The sequence below is a fragment of the Columba livia genome, chromosome 13, assembly GCF_036013475.1.
Source record: "Columba livia isolate bColLiv1 breed racing homer chromosome 13, bColLiv1.pat.W.v2, whole genome shotgun sequence".
Classification (NCBI taxonomy): Eukaryota; Metazoa; Chordata; class Aves; order Columbiformes; family Columbidae; genus Columba; species Columba livia.
Genome location: NC_088614.1, coordinates 16,535,177 through 16,560,449, shown reverse-complemented (window position 1 = coordinate 16,560,449; position 25,273 = coordinate 16,535,177). Strand labels below are relative to the sequence as shown.

At 43.9% G+C, this 25,273-nt stretch overlaps 2 protein-coding genes across 4 annotated transcripts in view; one reads left to right on the top strand and one right to left on the bottom strand.

Moving 5' to 3' along the window:
• The window catches only part of WTIP (WT1 interacting protein), an 83,973-nt gene extending 63,933 nt beyond the window's left edge, over positions 1-20,040 (top strand). The window contains exons 4-8 of the mRNA XM_013371162.3: positions 7,971-8,033; positions 9,947-10,077; positions 11,090-11,141; positions 12,994-13,062; positions 15,777-20,040. Of these exons, the coding sequence (XP_013226616.3) occupies positions 7,971-8,033; positions 9,947-10,077; positions 11,090-11,141; positions 12,994-13,062; positions 15,777-15,929 (468 nt within the window). The 3' untranslated portion in view covers positions 15,930-20,040. The remainder of the gene's footprint in view (positions 1-7,970; positions 8,034-9,946; positions 10,078-11,089; positions 11,142-12,993; positions 13,063-15,776) is intronic.
• Positions 1,151-25,273, bottom strand: part of LOC110355908 (uncharacterized) — a 70,951-nt gene continuing 46,828 nt past the window's right edge. For 2 of the 3 annotated variants that reach the window (XM_021282069.2, XM_021282073.2), the window contains exons 2-8: positions 24,695-24,887; positions 22,700-22,912; positions 21,284-21,451; positions 18,040-18,114; positions 15,748-15,945; positions 14,440-14,636; positions 1,151-5,872 (exon numbers count right to left, since the gene is read on the bottom strand). In XM_021282069.2, coding sequence (XP_021137744.2) covers positions 15,885-15,945; positions 18,040-18,114; positions 21,284-21,451; positions 22,700-22,912; positions 24,695-24,887 — 710 coding nt within the window. In that variant the 3' untranslated portion in view covers positions 1,151-5,872; positions 14,440-14,636; positions 15,748-15,884. Of the gene's footprint in view, positions 5,873-14,439; positions 14,637-15,747; positions 15,946-18,039; positions 18,115-21,283; positions 21,452-22,699; positions 22,939-24,694; positions 24,888-25,273 lie in introns of all 3 variants that reach the window. The other variant, XR_010465828.1, reaches the window with a different exon arrangement.

Sequence of the window (25,273 nt, the reverse complement as noted above, 5' to 3'; positions counted from 1 at the left end):
TTTTAAAAGTGTCTCTTTACCGTCTTATAACTTTGCCAATGTTAATCATTTAGGCTGAGCTTCTTCGCGCCAGGTTTTTGCCTCTGGCTAACTTCGCTGTCATTAGTTGTTGAAAGTTTCATCTAAAGCCGTTTATCTATTTCAGTAAGACTGAAGAAGGAGCTGTCACTTTGCCCATAAATCCTCAAAGAGGCTCCAGAACTTCATTTTGCACATGCCAACCGTACAGAGAGTCTTAGCGCGTTGGAAGCGTCCAGGAGGCCTTTGGGTGGCCCAGTTGTGCCCCGGCCAGCCCTGGGGGTGCCCAGCTCCTGTGGTGCTGGGTGCTGGTGCCGCTGGGGCTCCCTGCTCCTGATCCTTCTCTCCCCCACACCAGTGACTGGAACCTGCTCAGGACACTCTCCTTGCCACAGCTCTGCCCTCCCTGCTGCGCAGCTGCCCACTGCAACACAAAAGCTGGCTGCAGAGAACATACAGGGCCTTGTCTTAGATCCACAGCTGTAAACCTCCCAGTGATGTTAAAAATGTGCAAGGAGCAGGGTGTGCAAGAGTGGTAGGGAGGTGACAAATGGAAATGATCAGCCTTTAATGGGGGAAAGGGACAGGATATCAACAGAGGGCTAGCTGGGTGATCAGTGTTCATGAGAGCAGGGCTTGCACCTTCACCTGCCGTGGCACCAAACACAACCAGACGCTTACCCTAATCCAGCCCCTGGGCATGGCTGCAATGTAGATATTAATATGATCAAGGCTGTTCTTCTCCGTTTGTGTACATGCTGTTTTCCAAGCCTGGCAGTGTGGGAAATGGCCCTTCCCAGTTGCTTGGGCCCTGAGAAGGTAGTTTTTATTTAGGGTAATGGAAGCTGGTGTCAGCTGGAGTCAGAGGTTTAATTTTCCATCTCAGCAAGTATACATGTTTGGAGATCCCCCTTGGGAGGGCTGAGCACTGGGACTAGTGCATTAGTCAGAGAGCCCGTTGCTGTTAAGCCAGACTCTCTCAGAAAAAAACCCAGACTCAGTTTAAAAGGTAAATTATTAAAGCTGCAGCTTGTGTCCATTTCATACCTAATGAGAATCACAGAGCAAATGGAGTTTCTAGGTAACTGTGATGATGTATTTAGGAGACTTGCTATTAGAACACATACTCCCATCAGAGAACAGACATGTTTTTATTGACATGTTTAACAGAATAATGGAATCAAAGCTCGGAAAGGGATTTGCTGCAGTATTCTGATGTACAGAAGTGTAGGGGAGTCTGTGAGTGTCTTCAAAGTGCTGATGGCTGTAGGTTGGGACAGGAGGTGCTTTCAAGTTTCAGAGACATCAGGAATGCCGAGCGTTGCTGTGCCTCCAAATACTGTTACTGAAAACAAAGGCAAACAGACTATAGCACGTTACTGTAATCCGTGCGTGAGGGAGTAACATTCATGCTGTTACTTGTGTGTGTGTCTTGTTCCAGCCCCTCCCTGCCAAAAAAATTTGAATACTTTCCTTCCTTAGTTTTTGCTAAGTTTGTGGTATGCTAGTGGTCCTGGTTTTATTTTATAAACTAAATTGACAGTAATGATGATTAATTGGGGTATTCGGAATTGAAGTGTTGCATCAAACCTACAGAGGGACTTAAAATTTCAAAATAGTGAAGGAGAGGCAAATATTGTTTGTTCTCTGCACTTTGGACTTCGGTGTGGAGGAGCGTGAAGAGCGTGCAGAGCTGGCAGTTTGGGTTCACCTCTCATTGCAACATGGCACTGTAGCGCTGGATTCTGCACCAAGAAGGTGCAAGTCCGTTGAAGCTGGTGGCAGAAGTCCCATTGACTGCAGGGAGGTCTGGATTTTCTCCCAGGAGTTTACCTCAGAGGACAAATTTTTCGAGCTGGGGCCCATATAAAAATGTTGGCACCAGGGCTGAGAAACTAAGAGTGAACACTACAAACGGTGCATGACATGGTCAACTGTAGGCCCATTTATGGAAGGAAATTGGCGTTTTGAAACAGGAGACCAACTGGAATCCAGAACAATCTCCCAAGTTTATAAAAAGAGCAATACACAGGCAGTACCTTCATCCAGGTGATAATGTAGCTAAACATAATGTGATGAAAAGTCAATGTGTGAGTAGGATCTGTATTCACTAAAAGGATGCTCAGCATTTCCTGAACGGGGTTATGGATTGTTAAATGGGTCCCAGGACAAAATCAACAAGGAAAGCAAAGATGTTTTTTTTCTGAGATATAGCACTGTGGACTAGCTTTGCAACTATCCTTTACCTCACATTTGCTAGTGGAATGTTTTGAAGAGCGTGTTACAAAGTCCAGTTGGTTTCATGCCAGATAGTTACCCCCCTATTTCCTCTTCAGATGTTGATCCAAAAAGTGAGATTATCCCATTTTTCTTAATATTACATTGAATAGCAACTTACAATAACTGAAGCACACTTAGAAAAAGCTAGAGCTCGTTCTAATTATGTGTAACTCATGCCAAACCCTTGTAAGCAGACAGCATTTTTTTCTATGAGCGAGTTAGGAAAAAAAAGTGAGGAAATGGTGTGTTTCCATTTGTCTAGTAAACGTTGGTATTAGCTGCTGTCATGTTTTGAATTGAAACCTTTCAGCAACTGTTTTGAATAAAATCCAGTTGTTGGGTTTTGTTTGTTTTTTCCAGGAAAATATATTCTAATGCAGATAGTTTATTTTGTGGTGTACATAGTAAATGGTAGCAGTGACAATTAATATCCCGTAGCAGGAGTATAGCATTGTGCAATATGAAGTGCTGTACAATGTGAATCAAGTTAATAGATTTTGGGCTGTATGATACGATGCAGGGTTCACGTTGTTGCTTCAGGCTTTTTTCTTGATCGTTGTCACTGCAAAGCTTCTGCAGGAGTTTGTTTAAGGAAGATCTAGGTAAGAAAGTAATTAGTGGCTCTTATCTAATAAGACGGACAGCAGCCTTGGTGAGTGCTCACCCGTGGGTTTCTGTAGGCTGTTCTCTTCGCCGGGGCGGCAACACGCCTGACTGCTGAGGCGGAGCCAGCTGCCAGCTGAACGCCTGATTTTTGGCAGAGTTTTGTGCCTGGCCAGACCAACTGCTACCTCTGTGCAGAACATGAAGTCCCTCCATGCCCTGCCCGTGTCCTTCAGACACCACACGGTGGAAGCGCAGGAGGATAAGCTGCTGCAGTAGTGCTTCCTCACGGGCAGCGGGAGAGGGCGAGGCAACAGGGTATATGAAAGGGTTTCAGTGAGATGAAGAGTAAAGTTCTGGACTATTTTCCTTCAATTTAATCTCTTCCACCTGCTATGAGGCTCCCGTATCTTTGAGCCTGAGAAGGCCCTGTTTTGTTCAGTTCAGTTTAATCGTTGCATTTAAATATGTGTGTAAAAAACCAACAACAACAAAACCCCATCTGCATGAAACCAAATTTGATATTCTCTCCCTCTCTTAATGTGATCCCATGAATTTCTTGCATTGTTGCGTCCCATGTACTAAGGGTCTCATGCAGAGAGCAAACAATAAAGCAGCGAGAAGACAGATGCTCTGCTAATGGGAAACCAAGGAGAAGAGAGTCTGTGAGGGATTACAGGCAGCCTGGGGTTGGAATACATTATTAGCATAGCACCCAATTCAGAAATTAGTTTTCAGAATTAAATGCCTGAAGAATTTTGGCAAAAACTCCTGATCATCCTTCTCAAAACCCTGAAAGCATAAAAGAGTAGGAATCTGAAGCCTAGGCTGAGCAATCCCTTTCAGTGACTTTGCAGTACCCTGACAGCGAATTGTAGTTTTTACGGCTTCGTACCATTACCGGGGCAGCGACTGCCACACCTACTGAAATGTAGCCCGCTCGATCTGCTTGCACAAACCTTTAGCAGGTTTTGAACATCCTCATCAAAGAAGAAAATGGGCCTGAATGAGATTCCAGCGTCTGTTTCCAGGAGGAAGGTTTTGTTTTGTTGAGTGCATAACAGCAGGGAAGTGCGTGAGCCTCTCCTTGGGCACGGTTAGGCATGCGAAGGAGAAGCAGCGACGTGTCTTTTCAAAGAGCCGACATTGCCTAAGGTAGAAACTTTGAGTCTTGAAGCCTTTTTCAGGCGTGCTATTTTCTGAATGTTTTTGCTTTTGAAAATCATGATGAGAACATTAAACTTTAAAAGACCCTGGGTAGACAACGGAGACTGGTTACAGTCGGGGAGCAGACAGGAGAAATTGTTTCTCATAGTATTTGGTGGGATTATCCTCCATGCATAATTGTTCATTATATGCTCAAAATTCATTGTTAATTTCTTTGGGATATGTTGCACGTTAGACAGAGGAGTTATAAGCCCCAGGATTATCACAGGAGGACACTAACAGGCCTAAATATTCAGGACAGAAGAGGACTTGTTTTCCTCTTACATTGAAACAAAGACTCTTGAACAGAATCATTAGAGATTTTTTTGCTCATTTGATAATCAAAGTATAGTGGACAGCAAACAAAAGTTCAGCCAGCCAAGTCTTCTACTTTATTTTTACTCCTCTAACATATTTAACATATTTCTCAAGGTTTATTTAGTTTCCCAGAGTCTTATTTTGCATAAGTATCATTCGGGAGCTTGATTACGAAGTCTTGACTCATGCACATGAAGTGAGGTTTTGTTATGTGGGAGAGAAGTCAAAGACAAGGTAAATATGGGGAAAAAACAGTTGGGGCCCAACTGAGAAACCAGGAAAAATAGTATATCAGCTCTTCAGCATGCTCTTGCTTTCTTTTCATCCTGGTAACTAGCATCTTATTTCTAAGTCACAAAAGTGAGAGTAAAGGGTAACACTTAATTTTCAGCTTTGAATTTCAGAGCTGTTCTTTTTATATAAACTTCTTTCAATGTTTTTATATATGTTTAATGACCATCTCTAATGAATATTTGGGAAAGTTGACAATTACGTTTCTTATTTGTCCTGAGCACAGACTGTCTGTAGAGTTCCGAACATTTCTGTCTAGTTTGGTCTGCAGTTACATCATCTGACTGGTCTGCCAACAAAATATTTAGAAAAAAGAAAGAAAAAAAGAAAGAAAAATTGGCACATATGAAAGCCTTATAGACGAAGGCAAAACTTGAGCCCAGTGCTGCTTACATCACAACTGCAATTGTATGTATAAAATGCCCTGTGTTATAGGAAGCACACCTGTGATTTGGCATCTCCAGCAGGGTCTTGCCCATCAGTCCGTATTACTTCACTGTTACACCTCAGTACTTTTCACGTCTCCAGATTGGGGGGGGGGCTGTTGTGCACAAAAGCTCATTTCCCTCCTCCGGCGGTGTCAGTGACAAAAGAGGCTACGAGTGTGTAGAGCATCACGTCCTCTTCTGCTGCAGTTCCCCAGCTCTGGGGCCAGTGCTGCTTCCACCCAGGAGCCGCGCTGGGCACCCACCGTCACGGAGGCTCGTGGGTGTGCTGAGAGATAATAAAAAGGCCATTCTGCCTTGTCTGCAGTAAGTCACAACTTCTCTCTCATTGCACACACAAGATTTGTGGAAGTTAGTAATAAGTGCTTCAAAGACAGTTTGCCAGTTCTAATTATTATTTTAAGAATTTGTTTGTAAGCTCTGCTTCTAAAATTGAAAACTTAGCACAACAGCTCTGTTGAAACTCTCCAAGTTAGGAACAAACACTGCAAAGCAAAGTTGGCAGGTGAGCTACAAAAACGTAGAAAAATTAACTTGTTGTTTACCGTTAACCAGCAGTGTCCACAGTGCTGCTGTCATGTAGAAAACGGTGCTGCTGGGACCCAAGACTGTTATTGTTTTCCAGTCCAAATGGATTTATAGCGCAAGCAGAGCCAAATCCAAACCCCTGATCTCACCGGATCAGGTCTTCAGTTTGAGTGGGATCAATGCTGTGATCAGAAAAGAGAGCAGTGGTGAAAGGACAGCTCCCCAAGCCCATGAAATATTTTATCACTGCTATTGGGCTTCCTGCCCCTTTGCAACTCTTCTTAATTCAGTAATCCAGTTCTGGATGTGTTTGACAAGTAACAATTCTCTTGTTAAAAACAAATCATGGTTTTAATTTAATAGGGTTAGTCATATAAAGAATGGGTTTGTGTCAGCAAAACCTTTCTTTCTGACAAACACTGTAATTTATGACAATCTAGTTAGCAATAAACGACATTAATCTGACCACTATACCATTCTGTTCCTGGGGAATAATTTTTTTCTGTTAATCAATAGCTGGGTAAATGCTTCTTTGCATTCCTTATCAAATGACAGCCAGATGGTACTGGTAAATTCATTCCAGCAGGATTTTAGAATTAGCTGGGTTTGTACTATTGTTAATCCCCTACTGTCTGCACCGCTAGGACCTGCCCACCTGTTTCCAGTAAACCCCCGAGTTTGCAACCTTAGGAAATAGTCTAGCCAGATGGTTACTCAGACACAGCGCAGCCAAGAAACATCCCAAGCAGCAGAAGAAAAAGGCACAAAAAAGCAGGATCTTGCAGATACAGCCAGCTAGGGCTGCTGCCTCTCTATTTGTTCCTCAACACCCTGGTCTCTTCTGATGAAGTTTCAAAGTTTCTTAAGATTGCAGGAGCTGTGTTCCTTAGTGCGTTGTAAATTTGGAGCTGTGACAGCTGCCATACCATCACTTACTGACCGCCTGGGCCCGTCAAAGTGTCTGCCAGACCCTGTCCTTCGTAATCACTTTGTTGTATAGCAACAATAATTTTGTCTCCAACCTGTTGATCTGAAGTAACATGTAATCCCCTCATACCAATAAAAGGAAAAACATATGGCAGCTCTAGGCTGGGAGCCACTGGCTTTTGAAGTGAGGGGACAGTTAATCCCCACTAAATCAAGGGGGAATGGAGCAAGCAGTAAGCTCTGTTGCACTGAGGATGCATTAGGTGGCTGAGCCAATTAACCTGTGCTCTGGGAGAAGAGTCCAGTTTACTCTTATCCTCCCCGCTCCCATCTTTTATCTTGTGCAACTAAAGTACATTTCAGGTGAGCTTGGCTACAACCTTAATTGCTGCAATAGGCATCACTGTGCAGCACCATACAAATAACGGGCACCCGGTCCCTCTGGCAGAAAGAGTGCACACACAGCACTTGGCTCGTGGGGCTGCAGTGGGCGAGGGTGAAGTTCGGCCACTGCAAATACCAGTTTCAGAATTGCAGGGCTGGAGTTCTTCGGGCAGATGCCTCTTGCCCATAGGGTGGTTGGTTGGTAGGTCAGTCGTCTGGCCTGATAACCTTGATATTCTTTGTATATCTCTGAACACAGGGCTGAAGACAGATTTTGGCATATGAAACAGCAACCACTTTGGGGACACGAGTGCAAAGTTAAGGAGAAAAGCACTCAGGCAGGGAGTACAGAGCTTTGGTCCCAAATGGGCAAAGTAGCTCCTGGCTGCCGTGACCCCAGCAGTAACATTGTGCAGGGAGCCCAAGTTCCTGCAACTGGACTTGTAGATTCTTCTCTGGATAAACAGCTTGGTGTCTACAAGGCAGCTAAATCCTCCTTGGGCCTGTCTTCATTTTTCTAGCCTGTATATAGCACTGAGTGAAATGCAGGTCCAAAATCTGAGGCCAGTAAGAGTCTGGTCACTAACTTGAGCAGGAGTTGGGAGGTAAGTCCTATATTATTTACTTCCCCAACAGCAACAACCAAAAGAATGAATTCAAGCTAATTCCAGCACATCGAATGCAAACTCGCCAAATAGGCTTCAAAAATAAAAGTCAAATTTAAAATAATGTTATTACAGTGGAAATCTCAATTGAAGTCTTGCAGTGGGTCAGAAGGCCAAGCTGCTATCTGAGCATGCTGCAAGAGCAGAGAGAAGGCTTTTTTGCATCACCATCTCCCAAACCTCTTGTATAGTTTGCCATCATATACAGCACGGGCTGGAAAATAACACAGTATTCACTTAAAAGGTATTTCTGCAGTGAGAGGAGCAGCTACTAATAATCCTTTCTTTTCTGTCATTTGAACAGTATTCAGGTTTTCAGCAAACAGCGGACAAGTGCTTTGTTTGTGGACACCTCATAATGGAAATGGTAAGAGACATAACTTGCCAACGGTGGGTACGTGCTTGGCACGTACTTTGGGCAGTGCATGTGAGATGTTGTGCTTCTTCCCTAGTCAGACTATCCATGCATCTTCACTGCTGTCAAGGTAGTTTTTGAAACTGAGGCAGTAAATAAACAAAAATACCTTCAAGCTCTATTGCTATGAAGTATGGTGAAGTGGGCTTCTTTTCTTACGAGATCATGGGAGGCTGTTTTTCTACTACGTGTCATTAGAAAAGAATAATTTTAATACTAAGGAGAAAATACAGCCCAGCTTTGTATAGGAACATAAAACAGGCTGTACTCTGTAGGACGGTAGAATGGCAAGAGCTCTCTTAAGTGAATGGTGTCGGCTGGAGAGGACAGGGATGTTATCAGTAGTCCAGAGGTTTGTTGCCTGCTCTGTGACTTGCATCGTTTATCTTCTGCCACTTGCTCCATGTCAGTTAAAATGCATTATTGCACTGGGATTTGTAAGGACCTGGTCGTCAGAGTTAACTTCTATAATAAAAAAATCCAAGGGCTACGGGTTGGGCCAGATACTGCTGGTGTTGTTTCAGTGGGTGACAGTAGGAAGAGTTTAGTCTGTTCTTCCTAAGCAGAAATTCCCAAACAAAATGAAGTGGCTTGCACATTGAAGTGCTGTCATGTAGTATATATCTATTTTCCTCTGCTTTAAAATGTACATGAACCTCAGTATGTATAATAGAAGTAGGTGTTGCATTGCAACCACGGAGGTTCAGCAGGAGCTGGAACAGAGGCTTCACTAATGAGGATTCTGGCTCATATCCTGGCACCACTGGTTGGACAAGGATATCATTTATTTTAGCCCAAGAGCAAATTTCTAGAGTTGTATCATGCCAGGAGGAGGAGGGGTATCCTGACTCGCGTGCTTCGAGCTGGCCCTAATTGCAGGATCCCAGGCAAGAGTCCATCATGTCTCGGTGGTGGAGCTCAGTAGCTGGAAGCTTGGCAAGCGCTCGTCTGCCTTTCTGCCATCAGCAAGTGTGCTCTGACAGAAGGAAGCAGCTCTGGGAGCTCCAGGAACTGAGCAGTCTGCTTTGGCTCATTCCTCCGTGTCCCTGCCCGGGAGCACACACAACAAAGGTGCCTGCGCGCAGCCCCGCGGGCCGGGGGAAGCTGGGGCTGTTGGAGGCTGAGGGTGCAGCTGAACAAGGAGCTGCTCCGTGCACAGGGGCGGCTGCACAACCGCGCCGCGCTGACAGCGGGACGGGATCTGCTCTGTAGCAGCGTAGCCAAGGCTGGATCAGGCCTTTCCTTGAACCCCCTAAAATGCAATAGGGAAGGTCAGTGTGGGAAAAGCCTGGGCAGGTGGATCGGTCTGTATCCAAACACACAGATGAAGATGGAATTTTAACAGAAATGTTAAAACAGAAATCAATGGGCCCCTATGGCTGAGTGATAACCAGTCGGTAGCTGTGCTGCAGTAAGATCCTTAATGAAGGGACAGCTGTTTATTTGCTTGTTTTGTTATTTTACTTCTTAAGTTTGAGTAATGACTGGTTTGGATTCTGTCTGTCACAGCCTGTTGAGTTTGGTGAATTAACTCTGTATCCCAGTAACTTGCTGGAGCAGATTTTCCAAGAAGTGGTTTCTGAAGCCGTTTTTAATTTCTTCTGGCAGTATTGGCCCTGCAGAGCTAAGACTGATGGGCGTTAGCCTGATTTTCACAGTTCTCCCTCTTTATTGGGAGCCTACTGTAACCCACTGAAATAAGCAAGTTGATTGTTTTAAGAGGCCCCTTGCTGACAGATCTGCAGAGTGGTAATTTCATCCTGAAGTGCTTTTCCCACTGTCATTATTAAGAATCAGATGCAGCAGTGTATGAGGGGGATCTCATGTAATCATGCATCCACTTATTATGCCGTTTGCCTCTTAAGATCTTACAAGCCCTTGGAAAGTCATACCATCCTGGCTGCTTCCGCTGCGTGGTGTGTAACGAGTGTTTGGATGGAGTCCCCTTCACTGTGGATGTGGAGAACAATATTTACTGTGTCAAAGATTACCATACGTAAGTACACCAATCCATTGCATGCTTCCAAAAATTATAGTGGTTAAATTATTGATACAGTTAGAAGCCTTGTAGCAAATAAAAAAGGGTCATTCCTGTTTGCTCAGCTCCCTCAAATACTGCTCTCACATGTTGCATTTGCTTTAAAGTTACATTAAAGGTCACATAATGGGCCCAGTGAGGTTGAAAATCAAGCTGTGTCAGAGGATGTACTTATCTGGTGGCTGTTTCTCTACGTCTTTCAGGACTTTCAACGTTAATTAGACTAATTCTGCAAGCAATGGTAGGTTCTGCTGGCTGTTTCTAAGAGCCGCAGTTCTGGTAGTGCATGACGCTGGCGAGTGTAGGTTCACTTAACCCAAACTGCACAGTAGACATGTAATTAGCAGCTAGTGTTGGAATGACTTTAGCCTCACTTGACAAAAAGTTCTGTGGTTTGAGTGATTGCTTTTGCCTTTGTGCCCCCACTCCAAAGCAACATGAATGCTCTTAGCTCCAGTGAACCAGTGAATGTGAACTCAACCCAACTGGTACCAAGTTGACCATGTCGCAAGAACAGAGTAAATTTTGGCCCAGTGACTGTCATTAAATGTAGCTGTGGGTAAGAAGACCAGTTGATACATTTGGGTTAAGCAGATCAGCCCCTCTCCTACTCAGCATGGTTATGTCTTCCAGACGTCAAATAGTGAAAGTCCCCAAGTTAGGAGCTGCTTTGCGGTCAAAGCAGCAAGTCCTTGGAAGAATTTGAGTGGCTTTATGAGTAATGGAAGGTGAGAGAAAGAGCGTATGTGGGAAGAGGGCTGGATTCATTAGGTTAGAGGTCAGGAAGACCTAAGCAATAACGCTCTTCTAGATCTCATTTTCCCTGAATATCATCAAATATTTAGCAGTGTTTCAAATCCTGTGGATCTGTATTCTGCTGAAAAACAAGGCATGGCTAGAATAGATCTCTTGGTTTCACTTTTTGAAGAAGTTGTAAATGTGATTTGAATGCTTTCCTCTTTCACCCTAGGGTTTTTGCACCAAAATGCGCTTCTTGTAACCAGCCAATCCTACCGGCACAGGTATGTGTTACCATGCGTTGACTTTCTAGAGAAAACAGCTGTTCTAAAAACACATTAGGTGCTTTTCCTCCCTCTTCCTTATGTCAGATACTATATTAAATGCAGTTCAGCAGTAATGTCACTCCCAAACATTCCCAGGGGTTGTAATAGTCATGCTACTTATGCAGCATAGTACTTTGTATCTTTGGGGTGCTTTCCAGGTCTTAATTATGCTGTTATAAATCTCATTTAATTGAAAACCCTGACTGGGACTCCAAGAACAATGCAAGAAGTGAAGTCCTGTTTATTTTTAGAATCTCCCATTAGCTCAAATGGCAATTTTCCTTGTCTGCTACATTTGCATTTCTGATGTGGATCTCTTAGGATGGCCAGATTTGAAAAGATATCTGAGGGTTACCCTGACCCTGTGAGGAGGTCACATAGTCTGTTGTCGTGGGGTGGCAATGAATTGAAGTGCTTAGAGGGGTGGAAAAGGCAGCAGAAAAGTTGGCTAAAAGGGAAACCAGGTGAATTAACTGCCTGCAACCACAGCCTATCCTGACAGCGTAGTTAGCACTGGAAGACTTCTGCATAAAGACGTCCCTATTCTGCCTGCTCGCAGTGGTGCTCCCCCACACTCTGGTGGGTACAGGACCCTCTGAGTTCCATTGCTGAGGTCACTGACCAGCTCATTTGTAAGCAAGAGCCTCAGCACCTCCCTCCTTTTCCTTTTGGTGTGTTTAAAGAGCCACAGCTTGCATTGTATGAGCTGCTGTGCCCCAGTAAAGCCTGTGGCTGGAGCCTCTCGGCATGCCCACCTCCATCACTCTGCGCTTTACTCTCTGTAGTTACGATTTCTGTTAAAGGGCCAGTTCTCACGTAGTTAAAAACCTTATGAATGCTGAGCCAGAACTGCTTGTCCTGGTGATGGGACCTGAGGAGAAAACCCCTATGTAAATTTCACTGAATTTGTGACTTACAAAACTACCTTTAACAAAAAAAAAACCCACAAAGGGCAAGCAGTCCAGCAGTGGTACTGCTGACTCATGATGGCTAGCAGCACAGGCTCCACGTTCTTTCCCATGGAGGTTTCTTAGGTTAGTTCAAGTCTAGCAGTGCAGGTACTAACTTGCCCACAGCTTTTCTCAGACATAGTTTACGTCATATCTGATGCTCTAACCACACCTGGAACTGGAAACAATGTGAGGCAACAAATTTAACAAGCGCTGTCTTCAGAGGCTTCAGAATGGATCAGGGAAGGAGTCGGTGAGGTAACAAGCAGGGTATGGGCTGCTCTGACAGGCCTGGGACTCAGCCAGGAGTTACACAACTCCACCGCATCCACCCTCACGCTGAGGCTTTGGCCTGCACACCTCATTACCTGCCAGACTGGTGTGTGAACCCCTGTGGGGTACACACAGTGACGTGCAAAATCGCTGTGCAGCAGATGGTTTGAGGGGAGTACAGGTCCTGGAAAACTCAGGCCAGGATGTCTACGAGGAAAGGTTACCCAATCAACAGGTCGTAGGTGTTGGCTGGTAATTCATTCAGATCCTGGGTGCCCTTGGAAAATTATTTCATTTCAAGACTAATTTGTCCCTTGAGGGTGAAGTTTTGGCTACACTTCCCAGATGACCTCTACAGCTTAGCTATGTGAGACACCCACGCTGCTGCTAAACAGCAAAACCAGCAGTGCAGTGCAGTGCTGTGCACCGGGGACAAGAGCCTCGGCGGTCACAGAGCTCTGCTCTGCACAGGAAGAGGGGATGTCGCAGGGAAACGGCTCTCCGGAGTGATAGGCTGGGCACTGACAGAAAACAGGGAAAACACCCCTCACAAGCCTGCTCTTACCCTCCCTCTGCTTCCCCAACAGGGCTCCGAGGAGACCATTCGGGTGGTGTCAATGGACAAAGACTACCATGTGGAGTGTTACCACTGCGAGGTAGGCACCAGGCACCATACCTGCACAACAGCAAGGCTTTGTCACCCCACAGCAAGGCTTTGTCACAGCTTGCAGCCTCTTGGTAGGTGCTGCCTGGCACCCCAGGGTGCACTGGCTGCTCTCACACGCCGGGGCAGGTGGGTTCTGCCCCTCGGCTCCTGGAGGCACAGGGTTGTGTGCTGGCTGGGCTGCAAGTGGCGCTTCCATCTCCAGTACAAAATTAAGTTTCTTTTTTCCCCAATGTCTTTATTTCAAAAGCTGGGTTTGGTTGTTTGAGTTGAATTTTCTCAATACGTTTAGATTGGGAGAGAACCATAGGGGCTGGTTCTGTTTCTCCTGGTCTCTGGATACAGCTTGTGTGGCTCTGATCTGAGGAGACTTAAACTCACATTGCCTGTGCAGGGAAGGAGCCTCACTCCACCACGAATGTTTCTCTAGGGGATCTGTGTTGTTTCCATGCTGAATGAATACTGGTTCTTCACTAGAAAAGAGACAGGGATACCACTGATTTTCTGTCACTTTTTTGGAAGTAGTTTCTTTTTGTGCAGAACATTTAAATGTTTATTGAGACAGATCAAGTTGTGGGATTAGTGCTCTTGCTTTGGAGAGGAGAGCTGAGCTTAGTCCTAGCTCTGCACCTGGGAGCATGAGGAGGAAAACAAACTCTTTAATTTGGGATCAACCTAAAACTTCCTTTTGCTGTAGGTTTGGCACGCTGATTTAACATGCAAATGTCCACGTAGATCCTAACTGTCTTGGCACCAGAGGCAAAAATGCAGCAATACTAGATGCCATGCACTTCTGTACAAAAGAGGTTTTACAAAGACACTTCCAGTTGAGGGAGAAAATAACAGAATTCAGGGCATCTTGAAATGTACATTAACTTAATTGTAAGAAAGACCCCATGTACTCAGCTGTCTCCTCCCAACAGAGACACCTGATACTGCATCATTTTCTATCAATTTTTAAAGAGAAATTGGCACAGGAAATGGCAGCATTTTGGAGAGCTGTACTTCCCTCCTCCTTCTTCCCCCAGCTCCTGCTTTGTGCAGGCTTCACCTCAGATGACAGCTCCCTCCCCTTCTCTCGCAGGCTATTGACTTTATATTAGAATGTCCCAATGGGGGTTTATTTTCAGTTTTGTTTCGTTATTCATTTCCCCATTCTACTTCCAGTTTGAGGCAAATCAAGCTGCCTCCACATCTGCCCAGAACTGCAGAGTGCATTCATGTACAGAAATCAGGGGTGAGCCACTTATTAACAGGGGTGGGTTACTGCCTGAAGGTCTCCACGCCAGCTCTCAAACTGTAGGCCCCGGGTCACTGCTGTCTCCAAATCCTGCTAGTACAGTTTGTGCTGGTATTTTGAGGTACTCACCTGGAGATGTTTGCCAAGGCTATAATAATTTACACAGCCACTTCTAAAATGATGTTAATGTCATCATCACCTGGCCATGCAAAGTCAATCATCAGTTTGGAAATGTTGCTGCTTTTCTGTATCATCTCTTTCTTGTGCAACCATCTCTGCTGAGGAGTTCAAGCCAGTTTACAGATCAATAGATCCCCTTCCTAAAACTGAAACACACAGAGAAGGCAGGCTTTCTATGGCGGAAGAGGAATACAGTTATTGGAGAGGGGAAAAAAGGTACGAACACTTGGCACATCTGTAGGTATCTGAAACTGTTACATTCTAATGAGGAACTGAATTTCAAACCTTACATAAAGGACTATGAAGTTATTATATAGCATATAGTAACAGAAAACTACCTTGGCAGAGACTTTGATTAACGCCTCCCTAAACTAACATTCCACTTTTAAACCTTACTTTAAAACCAATTTTTCATTTTTATTTCAGTGTTGTAAAATTTGAGGATTTTAACTTGAGCTATGAAAGCTGAAAAATTGTACTTTGTGTCCAATTAAAAACTGCACCAGTTTTTAATACTCAAATGACCTATATGCCCAACACGTTCATTTTTGTTTTTCCGTAAGTGTGCAGACGTGTACTGAGAACCTCTGGTTTGTCAGAACTGGTCACAGTAACAATATTTCAGTATTTAACATACTTGAAATATCAAATCCAAGCACGAAACTGCCATGACTTTCAAATGTCCTCAGAATTACAATGATGACAACTGCGAACCAGGATTGTCTCTGTTGCAGTGTACATCACAGTCAGCAGGCAGGATCACTGTTTCTGTTCCTTTACTCTTGTTCACCCTTGTTGTCCCTGTAGTTACGTGCCACACACTAAAGATGGACCATTGGCCTTGAAGTCTTTAGTTTTTTTATTTCCAAATTAGAGCAAGTTCAGCCCTGCTTCAGAAGTAAAACGTGCCTCATCTTCCCCTCTTCCCCACTCCTCTCATTCTCTACTTAGGCTCCCCCATTTCTTGCTTGTTGCCTTGTTGCAGAATTAACTCCTTCTCTCTTCTAAGCTCTTCCAGGTTGTATGTGTCAGAGTCAGTCCTTGGTCTGTTTTTGTCTGATTTGCATCCGCCTTTATTAGATAAAGAAGAGACTGGAATGAGAAATAATGCGGGGGTATTACTATAGACTGTCCTGTTCGACTTCAGTGGTGTTGTTTTGCTTAATAGGAGATAGTAAGGGCCCACCTACCAAAACCTGTGGAGGTTGCCGGCTTTGGAGACGTAGGATAGATCAATATTGTTATGAGATGACTTACCTAATCTGGGACGTCTGTGTTTCTTCTAGGATTGCGGCTTACAGCTCAATGACGAGGAAGGCCATCGGTGCTATCCGTTGGAGGGCCACTTGCTCTGCCACGGCTGTCATATCAGGCGCCTTAATATTAAACTGCCATCACATCCACCTCCAAGCTATCCAATGCACGTCACAGAACTCTGAGAGACATTTCCATGACCTATACGCCGTTTGAAAGAGAAGACGAAAATCTAAAAATGACTTTCCTGTTCCTTTAAAGATGAGATTCCAGTAATAACAGTCTAAACCAGCTATTTATTTTTTAAATCAGAGGTGAGGGGGTCCTTTCCTGATCTTGTATATATGCATTCTTTTATGTAGATGTTTTCACTGAGACACCGTCTACTTGAACAAATAATTCACCACTAAACTGTAACTGTAAATGGCAGGATTTCTAAAAACAATGGTACAAAGGGCTGTTCTGCACTCCCTCCTCAGTTTCCTTCAGTCTAGATTTTGCCCAGGTAAGGAGTGTAGAATTACTTTCCAAAAGTTAGCACCTTATCATACTGCAGCAAGCATGATAAGATAAATGCTAGCATTTTAGCTAGTTTTGTTGAATTCTGGTCTTAGAGAATACAGTCTCACATTTTTTTTAAACTTAGATTCCCAGAAGTAGTGGATAGGAAGCAAAAAAAGCGGTTTTAGCAACGACAGGTTTCAGCACGTTAGAGCAGCGCCAGGCCAGCTTTCCATACTACAAGGTTCCACAGTCATCCAAAGACTATTTAGCTTGTTAGCGAAGTGTGGCAAGCGCCTCCTATAAATCCACATTACAGAGGAATATATCCAAAAGGTTGGCACACGCAGGGTCACAACAGTTAAGAAAGTTACAGACCTCTGTAATCGCTTGCTGTGTACAAAGATAGACACGGTATCACAGTATGTTTGTTTGTTTGGGATTGGAAGGGACCTCAAAAGATATCTAGTCCAATCCCCCTGCTGTATCAAAATGCATTCACATCAGCTTGATGGTTTGGCACTTAACTAAAGAATTCATCTTTTAAACCTGTTTTTTGTTTAATAGGGTTAGCAGCAACCCCTTTCTATGCAAAGGTACACTTGTCTTTATACTACTTCTTTTACACAAGACTTCATTTGTTACCCACTGCTTTATGATTGTATGTTGATACATTATTAAAAAAGGAGGGGGACGGTGGCTTTTGGATTATCTTTTCAGCTTTGTGTTCTTTTCTAGATGTACTTTTGAACTGATTATGGTGATTGTCTTCATTGGAAAACAAGTACAGTTTAGCAGAAATAATAATTTAGAGAGTCAGACCATTGAACCATTGGTATTTTATAACAAGTATTAGATGTACATAGAATGTACACACTTTCATATTTTGCATAAGCTTTTACAGTAACCTCAGAGCTCTGGGGAAATATATGTCTTCCATATAGGAAGTTAGATGAATCTTTTTTATGGTTTGTTTTCTACCATGTGTTGATGATTTACATGCAAATCACACATCTGTACATTTAAAAAAACTCTTGCATTCTCATGAGAATTGATCCAGCCTTCCTGAATTTATATTTTAAATAAATCCATCATTGCTGTCTTTAGCTGTATCCAAAATTACAATGAAATAAAACTCTTTGGCTCCAGAGGAAGTGAAAATACCAGATTCTCTGCATGTGTAAACTGGAACATTTCCATGCCAGTGCTTAGCACGGTGAGAATCCATTCAGATCCATTCGGAAATGATCCCATGTTAAATTCAGCACGCAGACTGATGAAATACTTATTTGGCAACACCATTGCAGTTTAGTTTCTCATGCTCTATTGATTTTTAGAAAGGCATTTGTGGTGCTCTTGAAAAGTACAAAGAGCATCCAATGGACACTAATTCCAAAGTGGAATAAGTAACTCCCTTAACATAACTTTTTGAAAGTCTGGATTTCCCTCTTGGGGAGGAGGCGGGCAGGACAAATTCTGTGAACTGTTTTTTTTCCTACGAGTAAGGAACAAAAGGTGTGTTTCCCGAACTTTAGCCAAACTGCCATTGGCCTAGATTAACCAGTCCTACTGAATGCTCCTTGGCAAGTCAGATGCTCCTTTAAAAAGTCATTTTCTACTTAATATATATATATATATCAGTTTATAACTAACAGATTTAATATGATAGTAGCCATGTTTAGAAGGAACAACAGCACAACTAGTGCCCTGTTCCTGCAGTGTGACCGAAGCGGCCTGGCCTGCAAGAGAGGCCACTGGGTGCGTGCACACCTTTTCTGCCTTTGCAACCATTACCTCTGTGTCCGCAGGCCCCGGCCCAGCCTCAGCGGGCAGTGGAGGAACACGCGCCTCTTGCCCAAACAGCAGACGCTAGAAAAGGAGGAAAAACAGTCTTAAATTGGATTGTATGACTAGGTCAATTCCTTAAGGTTACTACAAATATGGAAGAGATCAGAGCTTCAGGATAAACTTTTATCATCAGCTGCAATGTAATACTTCTTTATTTAAGGAAGCTGCTTTGGATCACATTTAGCTTTGAGGCATTTTTTACTTGTACAATATTTATTAAGGAAGCCAAATTAAGAAAGCAGTCATTAAAATACACAGAAGAGGTTTGGGTCTGTTCTTGTGAGCAGCTCACCCCCTACCAGTACTGGAAAAATGCCTTGCCTCACCAGTATGGAAGCAAAGCCTTCAGAATGGCAGTGGGCAGAGGTGGCGGTGACTCTGGGGTTCAGCCCCGTCTCCTGCCAGTGCCCCCCTTAACACTTTGCCTCCTTCAGGGGCACGTTTAAGTTTCCACTCCAACATACTTCTCAAGGGGCAGCACATTATCCAGCGTGTACATACCACACCTTTTCTTCTTTTTTGAAAATGATCATACTGTAGAACACGGTCATGTTTTAATTTCATTTCACATATTAATTTGTCAGTCTCTTGTAGTTCTACTCAGTTCCAATGTGTTAAATATCATCATGGAAAAAAAAATACCAAAAGGTAATATTTCAATAGAGAATAAGCAATTTGTTTAAAACCAGAAAGCAGCATTTTTTTCCAGTATTTTCTATAGACAGGTGCATTCCATTAGTGTATAATGAAGTACAGCTTTGTTTTGCCAGCATTTAGGACAAAAACTGGAGCTAGAGAAAAATCTGCCAGGTTGTGGGTCTTTTTGGTTTTGTTTTCAATCAAAGAGAAAAACAAAAGCAAATCTAAAGCAATGATGTGCTGTACTCTTTAGTGCTAGTGACAGTTTCTGCACTTCTTACCTCCTTTCTGGGGAATCATGTAAATGAGAAAGCTTCTTTTAATGCTTTTCTTAAGGAGTATTCTTATGTTAAATCAGTTCAACACAGATGTAAACTTTCTGGAGTTCATTTTATGATGTGATTGTTCTTCAGAAGCCTTTGCTGTACTTTGGGAATATTTCCATAAAAATACAACAACTTGTTCTCATTTGCATCAGGACTACACCTTCCCATTGGGGTGAGGACCCTCACACAGTCGCTACAGCACAAAGCTGTTGCAGGCAATCAGAGCCCCTCGCGCACTGGACGGCACGTTCCAAAGACGGGACCAAAACGATAATTTGAAAACAAAAGAACACAGATCACTGAGCTTTCAAAGAGGGTTTGTTTGGGTTGCTTTCCTTTTCCTTTCACTTGTGTGCACGCGCGTGTGTGTATATATTTTGTAAGGTGGAGCTTCAAAAGGAAAACATGGTTAGAGGAGCTCTTTAAGACCAGAAATTCCAGAGTAGTTAAGTAAACCAAAGCTCTAAAGGAGACAAAAGCTGCTTTCTTGTGTTTCAAGAAAAGTTTAAAAGTTTGTGATTCATTCTGTAACTAATGCCGTAACTAGAGTATATAATTTGACTTAAATTAAGTTTTCATTTAAGAAATATTTTCATTTTCTTTAAAAGAATATAGTTTTCTTCCAAGAACTTGGACCAACGTTGATTTTTATTTTGTAGGAAATATATAAATTCCCAGTTTGTATATCATGTAACTAGTTTACATGCTGAAAATATACATTAGTTTAACTATTTTTGTGTATATATCTTTGTAAAACCTTTCAATGTGCTTCTGTCTTTTAGTCTTTAGAACTACTTGTGGTTTTGTTTCAGTGTTTGATTCCCTTGATTGTTGAAGAAGAAAAAATTGGGAAATGTAGATTTATTTATCTAAAGAAGAAGCTACTTGCTATCATTCTAAGTTATTTAATATTAAAGTCAGAAGTTTCATTTAACCTTAGATGCTATAATCTGCTTTTTTCAATAAAGACATTTTGTAGTTATCTTTGACTTTGTAGTTTGTTGTGTATAAGTATTGTAGTTTTTAAATCTAGGTGGGCATTAAAACCATTTCCAGGAGACCTTTGTATTGCCTACGGAAGTGCCTGATATTAATTGTGTAGAGTCTTGCATCTGGGCAGGAGCAACCCCAGGTTCCAGTGTAAGCTGAGGAATGACCTATTAGAGAGCAGCATAGGGGAAAGGGACCTGGGGACAGCAGGATGACCATGAGCCAGCACTGGGCCCTTGTGGCCAGGAAAGCCAATGGCATCCTGGGGTGGATTAGAAGGGGGTGGTCAGTAGGTCAGAGAGGTTCTCCTGCCCCTCTACTCTGCCCTGGGGAGACCACACCTGGAATATTGTGTCCAGTTGTGGCCCCTCAGGTCCAGCAGGACAGGGAACTGCTGGAGAGAGTCCAGTGCAGGGCAACAAAGATGCTGAAGGGAGTGGAGCATCTCCCGTGTGAGGAAAGGCTGAGGGAGCTGGGGCTCTGGAGCTGGACAAGAGGAGACTGAGGGGTGACCTCATTAATGTTTACAGATATCTAAAGGGTGAGTGTCAGGAGGATGGAGCCAGGCTCTTCTCGGTGACAACCAATGATAGGACAAGGGGTAATGGGTTCAAACTGGAACACAAGAGGTTCCACTTAAATTTGAGAAGAAACTTCTTCTCAGTGAGGGTGGCAGAGCCTGGCCCAGGCTGCCCAGGGGGGTTGTGGAGTCTCCTTCTGTGCAGACATTCCAACCCACCTGGACACCTTCCTGTGTAACCTCATCTGGGTGTTCCTGCTCCATGGGGGGATTGCACTGGATGAGTTTTCCAGGTCCCTTCCAATCCCTGACATTCTGTGACTCTGTAATTGATTGCAGCTGCATTCATGAAAGATTTTGGTCCTTTAGTGCAAGTGTTACTAATTAAGGTCTAAAATATGCCCACAGCTAATGTTTTGCAGCTGCACTTAGAAAATAATTTAGCCACTCTGGCTATTTTTAATTAAGCTTTAACCAGTCCGGCTAGTTCACATGTAGGACAGTCAGTACTGGGGATCAGTTCCTTTTCAAGACTCCCATTATTTTTGGAGTGTTCCAGAAGGTAAGTATTTGCCTGGGCTATGAACTTGCAAAGCTTGAAGCACTGGGACCTTGGTTTGGGGAATTTTCTCAATTTTCTTGCTAAAAGTCACAAGAATTCAGAAACCATGACCAGATCTGATAGGATTGAAAGGATGCTTTGTAAATATCTTACCTTTTCGAAGCTCTTTGCTGCTTTCCTGTCTTCAGCTTCACAGCACAGATGGGAGCTTGGTCACATTTACCTTCGCACACCATGGTCCTGCAAGAGCAGCTGTGTCTTTCAGGCAAAAGGTTCATCAGTGCTGGGATCTTGTCTCCAACTGTGGCCAAAAGTGGATGCCTGGGGAAAGAGCAAAAGAACCAGTCGACTCCTGTTTTCCTCATATTGCATCATCATATTCAGTGGGTTTCCTTGCCCTTAAGCTGGTCAGTCTGCCATCCTTGGGGATGCTCTTTCCTCCTGTGACCTGCAGAAGCCAAATACTCACAAGCTGCTATGTCAGTGTGATGCCATCCCCTCCTCCAAAGAGGAGGCTCTGCAGCTCTGCCAGCCTGCTTTGCAAAGTACAACTGATTTCACATTTGGAAATGCAACTTACTGGTGGTGTTCACACAACGGCTATTTCAGTCATTTTTTATTCTTTTGCACAGTCAGAACGGAAAGAGTTACAAATGCCTCAGTTGTTTTAGGGACATGGTCTGCACTTCTGTGCTCTGACACAGATGGCCCACACTGCTGTAGGGCCTTCACACACATGCTATTTTTCTCACTCTCCTAATTTTTAAGAATTCGTTGAAAATGAGCAATTCATGCCTCCCTTGAAGAAAAAAAAAAGGCACGAAGATTGGCCAGTTCAACACATTTTGAACAGTGCCCCACCACATGGGTGACACATATGTAGTCAGATAAAAACTAGGACATAATGCAGCAAGAATTTATACCAGCCCATAACAAGCCTTGTTGAAAAGAACAAACTGCTTAAAAACATTAACTGCTGCCCCTTGTGGGCCTCCTTGCAGGAAGCACATACTGGAAAACGAACATACATTCCCTGCAGGATGGTGTGAGTCAGGAGGCAGCTCCCAGGGGGGAGCCCCACAGAAGTCTCCAGTGTCGCAGAGCTCCCTGGCACCGCGGCCGAGTCACAGGGCCGGGCGCAACAGGAAGCTGTGGCACGACACACAGTTGCTAAATCTGGCACATAGATTATTCAGGAGGGCTTTGGCAGCCCTGCGCTTCACCTTACCAGCTGTCCCCAGGTCTGCACCCTCCACCTTGCAGCTATTGAACAGAACGAGGATTTTTCCAGGTCATCCCAAGGCTGAACCAGAGACACTTGGCTACTGCTGGGAACCGTCAGGAATACGTGAAAGAGGCTGGTGAAGCTGCCTTCAGCTCACATCGCCCTTGTTCAGCTTTTAGACCTCCTAATTCACAGAGTCATAGGGGAAGTGATGTTGGACAAGACTTCAAGAGGCCATCTGGTGCAACACCACACCACCACCACACACACTGCAAGCCAAGTATATGTATTTGTGTGTATATATATAAGTCTTATATATATATATATATATATATATGTAATACCTTAAATGTTTCCTTGGGTGTGTCGTTGGGAAAGCTGCAATTGGAGTCTTGCTCCTGCCACTGCAGCATTTCTTAATTGGCCCAGTCTGACAGTGACAAAGCTGCTCAGTGTCCACATTTGGCGTTGCAGGCTCTGAGACACCAGCTGGCTGGCTGACGGATGCCCGTGCCTTCAACTTCACAGCAGCGAAGAGGAGGAAAAGGTGGCAGAGCCTGGCAAACGTAGAAAGGCAGAGAACCTGCATAAAACAATGCAAACAACTTCAGATCAAGTGCGAGCGCTGCCCTTGGCAAGCTTTCTGGGCTGGCATAGTTTTTTGCAAAGGCAACATCCGTGATTGATTTTTTTTTTTTTAAAACATCCTAATTTCAAACACCGATTTATGTACACTAAACATTGGAGAATAACAGCGGACACCTTTACTTGTCGATCTATTTAAAAGCGTGGCACAGTAGCCTGCAATTACAGCCACTCCCATCCAAGAACTCAGACCTCGTTACTCTGAATGCGGTTCGCAGCAGCATCTGCCTGCAGGCTTCTTCCTGCTTGCGGCCCCACTTGCAATCTGTGATTTTGTCCAGCTTTAAAAACAATGAATTTAGCCGAATTTGCCAGACTATGATCCCAGTTGGTGTTACAACGTCATGCTTGGGGTTCACTTACAGATAAGAAACTTTGAAGATAAGAACTTTTGAACTACTAAGCAAGGTCTGGAAATAGTGAAAAAGAGCTGGATGTTGAGCAGGACACATCAGCCTTCTCTGGATGCCTAAGCTGGACATGAAGGTGTCACTCACTGAGCAGATGGCATTGGTTTGTGGAATAAATTGCAGGTCATCCCCCAGTCACCACAGCCATGCTCATCAGCAGCTGAATTACATATTTTAAAGGCTATGGAGTTAACCACAATTTTTGGTAAAACTCCAGAAGACCAGAAATATTTTCTTCCTGTTCAAAATTCATTTGTCTATCCCAGTGCTCAATGCAGTTCTCACCATCTCTTCACTTAGCACTGAGACAGCAGAAGTAAGTTGCCATTCTGTTTATTAAGAGCACATAATAAGAACTAGCGCATTTCTGCTGTACCTTTTCCCTGTGCTGATCAACTTCTGCCCCATCAGAAGAAAATACACTACATTAGATGGCATAAATCACTGTGCTTACACACACAGCATAGGATAAGTACAAACTGAAAACTACAAAGAAACTGTGCGGAGAACTGGGTTGCCAGAAGTGATAAAAAAAGTATCTATCCAGTAACACATTTAAAAACAAATTCTTAAAGATTTGTGTCACAGCTGAAAACTCCACATTTGTATGTACATGTCTGGGAAGTCATCACCTCCAAGAACAAGTACTGCATTGGTTAGTTACAGTAATTCAAGTGGTTAAAAGGATTAGCAAAAAAAAACCCTGTTCATTAAAAATTTGGCACATTTAAACTGTTGCAGGAATGTTAAAGCCAACTGATCGGTTAATTACTGGCTGCTGTGGTGAGGCAAATCAAAGCCAGAGGCACCCCTCAGCGCTTCCTTTCCAGTAAGGAAACAGTGACATGCGCAGTTCCAAACTGGTATAAATGGGTTTTACGTGGCTAAAACCATGGAAGCTTTGCCAGTTATGCTAAATGAGAATGTCTCATGGCCTCTGTGGACAGGGCGTTAGGACAGGAAAAAAATTCACTGTATCAAGCTGTGTCTTTTACCACCTAAATCCTGCAGCTCAAAGCTGCATGAGTCAAAAACAAGCTCACCAGAGGGGAAATAGAGCAGCAATAAATTCTGCTCTGTGAGGGCCAGTTATTGTGTGGCTCTGGTGTCACCTAAGTGCCTTTACCTAAAGTTTGCAAAGCTCACACAGCGTGTGTAAGGATGGATGCTGTGACAGAGTAGGGAATAAAATGAAACCGGCCTGTGTGGCAGGCTGTAGTGCCAGGGAGAGAACAACGGGACTTACCTGGGACACCTGCAAGCCAGAGGTTTAACTGCCCTTACCTCTGCCAGGGGACGTGACTCCCAGAAATTTTCTTCCACAGAGCTTCTTCAAAGCAGGGAGGAAAGAAAGGACACTGATGTCCTGCAGCAGGACCTGCTGATGGCTTCCAGAAGGACAGTGGTGGCGCACTCCTCCGCATGGGGCTGTGCCTGGGCTCACCGGGGAGCTGGGCCTTTTCCTCCCTCCTCCTTCCTATATCAGAAAAATAAAAGAAAAATATAAGCATCACAGCTTTCTGCACCGTTCACTTGTCTGTTCCTCATGAGGGCATTTCCCAGCAAGGGAAAAGGGGCAGGCTGCAGCCTGCCAGGGCTGTGGCACCTCAGCACAGGCCAATGGCATTGGGCGCCCTGTCACACCTGAATCCCTTTGATCAAAATGGCAAGTCTTGCTCCAACAATCCTCATGGTCACTTTAAACACATCCTATGGCTTCTAGCAATGTCTTATCATTTGGAATAGATCATTCAAGACCCGCCTGGACACCTTCCTGTGTAACCTCATCTGGGTGTTCCTGCTCCATGGGGGGATTGCACTGGATGAGCTTTCCAGGTCCCTTCCAACCCCTGACATTCTGGG